General features: G+C 42.0%; 1 protein-coding gene across 1 annotated transcript in view; it reads right to left on the bottom strand.

Annotated features, from left to right (window-relative positions):
• Positions 1 to 261: 261 nt before the first annotated feature.
• The window catches only part of dhx36 (DEAH (Asp-Glu-Ala-His) box polypeptide 36), a 125,870-nt gene continuing 116,870 nt past the window's right edge, over positions 262 to 9,261 (bottom strand). The window contains exons 24-25 of the mRNA XM_063045313.1: positions 6,515 to 6,667; positions 262 to 4,152 (exon numbers count right to left, since the gene is read on the bottom strand). Of these exons, the coding sequence (XP_062901383.1) occupies positions 3,979 to 4,152; positions 6,515 to 6,667 (327 nt within the window). The 3' untranslated portion in view covers positions 262 to 3,978. The remainder of the gene's footprint in view (positions 4,153 to 6,514; positions 6,668 to 9,261) is intronic.

The following is a 9,261-nucleotide window of genomic DNA, read 5'->3' as shown; positions in this document are numbered from 1 at the left end:
CATATTCCAAAAATGTTCAGATCAGGGTTAGTAAATTGTGGGCAAACTATGTTGGTATCAAACATGCGATAACACTTGTGAGCTGCCCCCAGCACATCCTTGGACTGTGTTGGTCATTGACACAAATGGCACATTCACTTCGCTCCGATGTGACAGATAAAACAGATCTTTAATCTTTACTAGCAATAAAAAGTTTGCCTCATGTAGTGTTTTTAGATCTAGCAATTGAAAGGTAACAGAACACTCTGTATTTCTTGTTTACAAGAACGAAAGAACTGCCACTCTACTCCTCAAAACGCCCACCAATCCCTTCAAGCCTAATCATTTGAGACAGGATTACCTGAAGACATAGGAACAGAATTAGGCCATTTAACCCATTGAGACTGCTCGACCATTCCATCATGGCTAATCCCGGATCCCACTCAACCCCATACACCTTCCTTCTCACCATATCCTTTGATGTCCTGACTCACTCCAATGACAACACATCCTTTCTGAGATATGGGACCCAAAAATGTTGACAATACTCCATGTGGCCTGACTAGTGTCTTATAAAGGCTCAGCATTATCTCCTTGCTTTTATATTCTATTCCCCTTGAAATAAATGCCAACACTGCATTTGCCTTCTTCACCATGGATGCAACCAGAAAATTAACCTTCTGGGATTCTTGCACAAGGACTCCTAAGTCACCCTGCACCCCAATGTTTGAACCTTCTCCCCATTTAGATTTCCTTTCACCAAAATGCATTATCATACATTTCCCAGCACTGTATTCCATCTGCCACTTTTTTGCCAATTCTTTCAATCTGTCTCAGTCCTCCTGCAATCACGTTGCTTCCTCAGCACTACCTACCCCTCCACCTATCTTCGTATCATCCGTAGACTTTGCCACAAAGCCATCAACTCCATTATCCAAATCATTGACAAACAACATGAAAAGCAGTGGTCCCAATACTGACCCCAAAGGAGCACCACTAGTCAGCAGCAGCCAACCAGTCTGTATTCAAAGCAGATGGTTAACCGACACTACAAACTGTTGGTAGGCAAAAGACATACAAGTCTGGGTATAGCAAGTAGTTTAATGGGTGAAAATACACACACATTACTTAAAAAAAAAACAGCTCTTGCATCTTATAAACAGTCAGAGAAATAAATACTATTTGGAAAACAAAGGAACATTCATGCCAGAACATCTACAAAACTACAAAAACAAAATGTTTGTCCACTTAACAGGAATGATCATGGCAACTTTGGCTAAGGCATTGGACACCTTGACAGCACCAAACATCACTGCAGTTGTATGTATTTTATTGGTCTCAGCTCCTCTTGGACAAGCAGATGGGTCATTGCAAGCAGTAACCCTCATCAAGCTCTTAGTCACCCTGGCCATTACTAATGTTGCTTTTTTCCTTTGCCTGTCCTCAAGTACAAGGTGACAAGGGCTCTCCCCTCCAGTGTCTTTTCTGCACAATCTCTCTGCAAATGGCTGCCTAGCTATATAGTTACCTGTTGACAAGCCACAGCCTATTGCCAGATGATGTTGTTCCAAACGTCCCGACAACCAGAATGGAAAATGTTTTGTCTACCTGCTCCTTTGAAAGATCAGCTTCCTGTCACCAGATAACCGAGGCAAGGAAAAGATTCCAAAGCTCAGAGTCTCTATCTTCAAACTGACATTAGGTACACTTGGCTAACCATAAAAACAGGCACTGGCTAAGGGGTAGATAACATGGTTAGTTTCCACTTGCAATAGTGGCCTACTGAGCCAAATACCACCTTTATATCAACACCTACTACTTCTCTGACTGCCTATGTGAAGTGGTGGTGCTGGGGTGAAAGCGATACTACACAGAGATATTTACTGGGATTGTGCAGGACGCGACTTTCGAAGCAGCCCTCGATCAGAAGACTTGGAAACCACCAAAGCAGCCCGTTGATCAGACTCAACAGATTCACTTAGAGGTGCGCTTAAACAACAGCTTATTTATAAGTAGCACCTCCATTTCTTAGGAACAATCCTAAATGTTTAAATTGCTATACACGATACTAGTACATGGATTTGTTCAGCAGCCACTTTGCACATAGTGCGATCCCACAAAATGCCATTGAAATGAACATTAATTTAAGTATTTGCTTGGTGTCACTGTTATGTCAGCCACCGCACCAAAACTCTGTTCTCCAATGACATCCAAAAGAACCACAAGCAAATGAACACATCTTCTACAACACATCTCCCGGGTATTCCCCTCCCACAATTGCCAAACTACACAGATGGTGAAGACTGTAAGCTTCAGGACTGTGACAACGGTCGTGCAGTTGTTCAGACCCCATGCCGAGTTATATAGCCAAACTCCACAAGACTCAATGCAAATGGACGTTCCCATTAGCAGGCAATATTCCTGCTGAAACACGAGCCATGATGATCCAGGCTGCACATGTGCACCCACAACAAAGCAAGTCAAGTCCAGTTGAGACAAAAACATTTGCCTGACAATTTAACTTCCCAATGTGTGAAAATAATTTTCTTTTATAGAACTCAGGAGTTTAATTGTATGGCATAATTATACACAACTGCTTCATATCCACTAGAATTTAATCATACCTTACAATGTTAAGGGAAATTGACTGGGTAGAGAAATGTAATCAATCACATGGGGAAAGAAGAGTAAAGAACAGTCTCAGACCAGGGACAGTCTTTCAAGTGTAATTCATGGGACAAGTTTGGAACTCTTTTCTGCAAACTTACAATTGATAATCAAATTGGAGTTCAGTGAACTCAGGGACTAAGGGAGATGGGGTAATGAAGGAGGGTATCTGTTCGGTCACTGATGGACCATTACTACACTGAATGGCAGAACAAGTTGGAGGAGGTCAGCTTCTAATTCCATATTTACGAATGAAATTGGGACCAGTCAGCGTCATACAACACGGTAAAAGGTCTTTGGAGCCTCCGAGTCTACACTGGCAATTAAACACCCATTTATGGCTATTCTAAACCGATTCCATTTTGTTTTTGTCTAAACACTCTCATCACTTCTTCCTCAGAATGAACCAAGACAACAATTTTAACCTACAGTGTCCATCAGAAAACTGACCAGATTGAATAAAATGTGAAGAGGTTAGGATACAAAAGCACTTCCCACAGGTTAACCGGCAAATTAAGTTAAAATGAGCACCTCCAACCCCCATGGTTTCTGCCAAAATAAATCAAACTGGGGGCCCATACAGGATATTTCCCTACAGTATAGGAAGAGTGGCTACAGACATAGTCCAACAGTCCTCTAAGATAGTTACACACATGATTTTTACATTGGGAGATAAGTGTGCGGGAGAAAGAAAACAGAGCCCATATTTTTTCCCTAAAAAAAGTACATGATGCAAAAGTTACTCTGAGATAAAAATCAAGATTAAGAAGTTCTGAATGATCTAAACTCACAAAGACAAACCGTATAAATGGAAAGGAAACCACACTGGAAGTACAGACGAAGCAAACTCTGGCCACATCTGTGCAAATGGGTTAACGTTATGGATACTAATTTACTTTGGTCTAGTTCTGTTCAAGACCTTGCACAATACTAAGCCTTGCCTTACTTCTGACACTGTTAGACCCACTGGCTTTATTCTGAAGGAGAAGGCGTTCAGGTCCTCTCCAGAATGGGAAACCACAGCATTTTCTGTATGTATTCCAGTGATGATGCAGTGAGATTGCCTGTCACTGCACTCTTCTTTCCGAAAACCTCCCCCACCTTAACGTCCCCTACACTACACTAGAATGGAATTAGACTTCTGAACATGCCAGCCATTTTATTCTATGGCTACAGACCATCGCCATCTCATTAGTGAGACCCTCGGGCATACTTTCCAAACATCTATTCAAGAGAGCAAAAAAAGGGGTTAATGATACAAAACAACTCAGCAGCTGTGAGCTTGAAACGCTGTTTCAGGCAGAACTTCTCAACCTGCTGAGGATCACAGCTTCAGTAGCCCTGGAACCGAGGCACGTAGTTCTTGGTGCCTGTGTCATCCTGTGTGGTTATCAAGTCTATGATCGCTGACAGGACCGCAAAGTCTTTCGAGCGGTTGTTCCAGTCTACCGGCCGTGGTTTCTTAATTTTCTCTTGCAGAAGGGTATCCAGCTCCTTCTTCAGGTCCTGTGATAAGAACATAGAACATTACCATAAGACATAGGAGCAGAATTAGGCCATTTGGCTTATCGAGTCTGCTCTGCCACTTTGTCATGGCTAATCTATCTTTCCTCTCACCCCCAATCTCCTGCCTCCCTCCCTGTATCCCTCCATGGCATGACCAATCAAGAATCTGTCAAACTCTGCCTTAAATATACAAAGATTTGGCCTCCACAACTGCCTGTGGCAACAAATTCCACAGACTCACCACTCTGCCCAAATAAATTCCTCCTCACCTCCATTCCAAAAAGATCCTCTTCTGTTGGAGGCTATGCCCTCTGTTCCTAGACTCTCCAACCATGGGAAACATCCACTCAACACACACTCTATCAAGGCCTTTCACCTTTCGATAGGTTTCAACTAGGTCGCCCATCATTCTTCTGCACTCCAGTGAATACAGGCCCGAACCATCAAACGCTCTTCATATGACAAGCCATTCAATCCCGGAATCATTTCAGTAAACCTCTTTTGAACCCTCTCCAGTTTCAACACATCCTTTCTAAGGGGATCAAAGCTGCTCACAATGCTCCAAGTGAGACCTCACCAGTGCTCACTTGGAGGCCTCACTATTACATCCTTGCTTTTATATTACAGTAAGGTACAGTCCCTTTGGACCACGATGTTGTACCAACCTATTAATCTACTCTAAGGTTAACCTAATTCTTCCCTCCTATATTGCCCTCCATTTTTCTTTCATCCCTGTGTCTATCCAAGAGCCTCTTAAATCTCCCTAGTTTCAAAGGAAATGACCAATTAACAAAATTTAAAGGAAATTAATTATCAAAGTACACGTACAGAATGTCACCTGGGACAACTGTGACAGTCATATACCTACTAACCTTTGGAATGTGGGAGGAAACCAGGGATATAAAGTATATAAAGGGTGAAGATACTAAAAGCATTTTTAAGTACATAAAGGGCAAAAGAGAGTCGAGGGTAAATATAGGACCAACAGAAAATGACGCTGGAGGTATTGTAATGAGAGATGCAGAGATGGCAGAGGAACTGAATGCGTATTTTGCATCAGTCTGCACAGTGGAAGATGTCTGCAGTATACCGGACATTCAAGAGCGTCAGGGAAGTCAAGTTTATGCGTGAAAATTACGACTGAGAAGGTGTTCAGGAAACTTAATGGTCTGAGGGTAGATAAATCTCCTGGACATGATGGAATGCACCCTTGGGTTCTGAAGGAAGTAGCTGGAGAGATTGCAGAGGCATTAACGATGATCTTTCAAGAATCGATAAGATTCTGGCATTGTACTGGATGACTGGAAAACTGCACATGTTACTCCACTATTTAAGAAGGGTGGGAGGCAGCAGAAGGACCTATTAGCCTGACATCAGTGATTGGGAAGTTGTTGGAATTGATCGTTAGGGATGAGATTACGGTGTACCTGGAGGCACGTGACAAGATAGGCCAAAGCCAGCATGGTTTCCTGAAAGGAAAATCCTGCCTGACAAACCTACTGCAATTCTTTGAGGAAATTACAAGCATAGGTATAAATTTAAGGTGAGAGGAGAAATATTTAACAGGAACTTTGTTTTTTACTTTCAGAGGGAGGTATGTATGTAGAATGAACTGCCAAAGGAAGTGGCTGAGGCAAGAACAATAAGATTTAAAAGGCACTTGGACAGGAACATTGATATGAAAAGTTTAGAGGGATATGGGCTAAATGCGGGCAAATTGGATTAAGATTAGATGGGCACCTAGGTTGACATGGACCAGTTATTCTGAAGAGGCCGTTTCTGTGCCTTAGGTGTCTATAATACCTAATCTTTCAGATGTGCAACATAGATGAATCTGGAAAAGCACAACACACCAGTGACGAGAGCTTGGTTTCAACCTCAATTACGCTGGGAAGGAGGCGCCAGAGGTGGCGTGAGACAGAAGCACGGTGGGCGCACTGGGCTGAGAGCAGGCCGGCTCTCCCATCGCGGTTGCTCTCCAGCATTCGAACTCTGGAAGACAAGCCAGAGTGCCGTCATCTGCGGCTCTGCGGCTGAACCAGTGTGAGATGAGAAACTGCTGCGTGCTTGTTCTTGCAGAAACATGGCTCCAGGCCATCGTTCCATGCACCATTCATCTTCAGGCCATGTCACTGAGGAACTTGTGCTAATATTTTTTGTGACTGTACGTACTATCGTAACTCTATGTGCAGTCACACTACTGTGTATTGCACCTTGGCCACAGAGGAACGATGTTTCATTTAGCATATACATACATATGTGCGTGTGTGTGTGTGTGTGTGTGTGTGTGTGTGTATATATATATTTTAAAAAATTCCAATTAAGCTTAAATTTGATCAATTGGTAATAGAATACTTTTTACCTTTACTAAATGGGCTATTCTGGATGGTGACTGGAACACAATCCATTCATCGACAGCGATCGTCTCTTGGTCTTGTTCTTTCTGTATCGAGATATCACCCCCAAAGAAAAGGAGGGAATAAGGGGACACCTCAGTGCAATCATATAGGTAGATCTGGAAAGAAACGAATTGATATTGTCACACATATTCAGGCAGTGAAGAAGATCTCCGTGCTTGCCATACAGATAACATATCAAAGTGGTAAGAAGAAAACGGAATACAGAATATAGTGTGGTATTGGGGTTACGAAGAACTGTGTACCTGGAAAAGCGTTTACTGTACAGGATCATGGAAGGCTCTAGAGGGTTGTAAACTCGGCCAGCTCCACAAAGGGTCTAGCCTTCCCACCATCAAGGACATCTTGAAAAAGGAGATGCCTTCACAAGATGCCATCCATCAGTAAGAAACCCCACCACCCAGGACATGCCCTCTTCTCATTACTACCATTACAGAGAGAGTACAGGAGCCTGAAACCACACACCCAACATTTCAGGAACATATTCTTCCCTTCCGCCATCAGATTTCTGAACAGACAATTACTCATGAACACTAGCCCATTACTTTTGCTCTCTTTAGCATTAGCTATTTAATTTAATATTGTTGAGTTTCATATTTATGATAATCTGTAGTATATTTTTATGCATTGCAGTGTACTGCTGCTGTAAAACAACAAATTTCACAACACATAATAAACCTGATTTATAATAAAGTGATAATAAACATGATTCAGATTCTGTAAAAGTTAAAGTAGGCAGTTAACATGCAAATTCTGCAAATACAGAAGAATCATTTAAGAGACTGTTAGGTAGATGAATGTGCAGACAATTAAAGGATATGGTCATTGTGCACTCAGAAGGGATCAGCTCAGTTACCAGTTTAATTAATTCAGCACCACATTGTTGTCCAAAGGGTCTGTTCCTGTGCTGCACTTTTTTATGTAAGCAGTCAAAGTACCACGTACCATTAGCAATATTTTACAGAAACCCCATCTATACTTCACCAACATCAATATTCCAGAGTTGCTGAGATGGCGAGGAACAAACATACTGTGCTCTTAAATATATGTAGTGACATGACATGGACAAAGAAAACAACCTAGGAGAAATATGACTTCTGGATCTTAGCAAGTCATGTTAATCAAAGCCGTCATTAGACTATGAAGGCAAGGAAGAATATCATAAACTTGGATGCAGTGCAAAGTATTTATCAGAATGACATCAGGACTCTATGATTAAATTCTAAAGAAAAATTACCAACTGGGGTTGTAATGCTATAGAAGCTCTATCAAAACCGAGTTATCTCAAGGATTAAATGTAGGATTTTGTGAATAAAACATGCAAGAGTCATTTTATCTGTTTTAACAAAAGCCGCAGCCCTTTATTTCCATTACAGATAAAGCAAAAGCAAGTTACATAAACTGTGGCTTTAGTCCTTGGAATTTAGAAATTAAAGGAGGTTTTGATCAAAGATTTCCAAATGCCAAGGGGAAGTTAGTGGGCAGGAAGAGGGAAACAAAATCTGTTGGATGTTAGGTTGGGATATGTGGGAGAGAGTACGGCCAAAAAAATTAAAGCCGAGCCAGACATATGTGAAATTGAGAAGCATCACTACACACAAAGGACATTAGGAACTTGGAACACTGCGTATGTTAAGTTACTGATAGCATTGAGAATTTAAGGTCCAAGGTTAGTCATCATCCCAACGAATGGGCAAAAGGACTCCTGGAAGTGACTCAGTTCAGTTACAATATTCTTAATAAGCAACCAAAAGTGATGAGCCTTGTTCCATTAACTCTGAAATTAGAGCTCCATTCTTTTACAAGGGATTGGATAAAATAACTGCAGAAAAGGGAGAGTAGGATGGTGGTGTAAAACTCTCTGTGGGAAATAGACAGCTTGTATTCCTCACATTGCCCGATATTTTTCTTTTGTGGACATTTCTGAAATGCCTGGTTCGTTGCCGTTGCTACTGTGCGATCGAGAATCTCCGGAGGGAAGGCCCTAAAATCCCCGGCCTTGCCTGCTGCTGGCGACCGAGGCTGAGGTCAAAGCGTTCGGATAGAGACGGTGCTCGGTACTCGGTGTCGGAGGGCTGATCAGAGCTCGAAGTTTTCGAACGACTTAGAGTCGGACTGTGGTCAGGCATGGCAGGAGAGTTTTTTTCCTTCTCCCGTCTGCGTGAGATGTGGGACTTTCGAGAGACTTTGAATTTTTTACTGTGCTAATGGCCTGTTCTTCATCAAGTTATGGTATTGTTGCACTGTTGTAACTATATGTTATAATTACATGGTTTTTGTTAGTTTTTCAGTCTTGGTCTGTCCTGCGTTTCTGTGATATCACACCGGAAGAATATTGTATCATTCCTTAAAGCATGCATTACTAAATGACAATAAAAGGGGACTGCGTGTCCTCATAATCTAAAAAAAAATAGAAACAAATAGTTGTGGCGTGTTATGTTAGTGCCGGAAGCGTAGGAACGCATGCAGGCTGCTGCCAGTGCATTCTTGACGTAAATGATGCATTTCACTGGATGTTTCGACGTACAATACTATGCAAAAGACTTACATGCACATATATACAGCAAGGGTGCCTAAGACTTTTTACACAGTACTGTATTTGCCAATGTGGAGTGGAGACTGAGTCTGTAAATCTACCGAGAGCAAAGGATGTTGGGAATAGCAAGGGCAGGGCGCCATGTGTGACAGGCAG

Source organism: Mobula hypostoma, chromosome 4, assembly GCF_963921235.1.
Source record: "Mobula hypostoma chromosome 4, sMobHyp1.1, whole genome shotgun sequence".
NCBI lineage: Eukaryota > Metazoa > Chordata > Chondrichthyes > Myliobatiformes > Myliobatidae > Mobula > Mobula hypostoma.
Note: the sequence above shows the minus strand (reverse complement) of the source record. Positions and strands in the feature narration are given on the sequence as shown.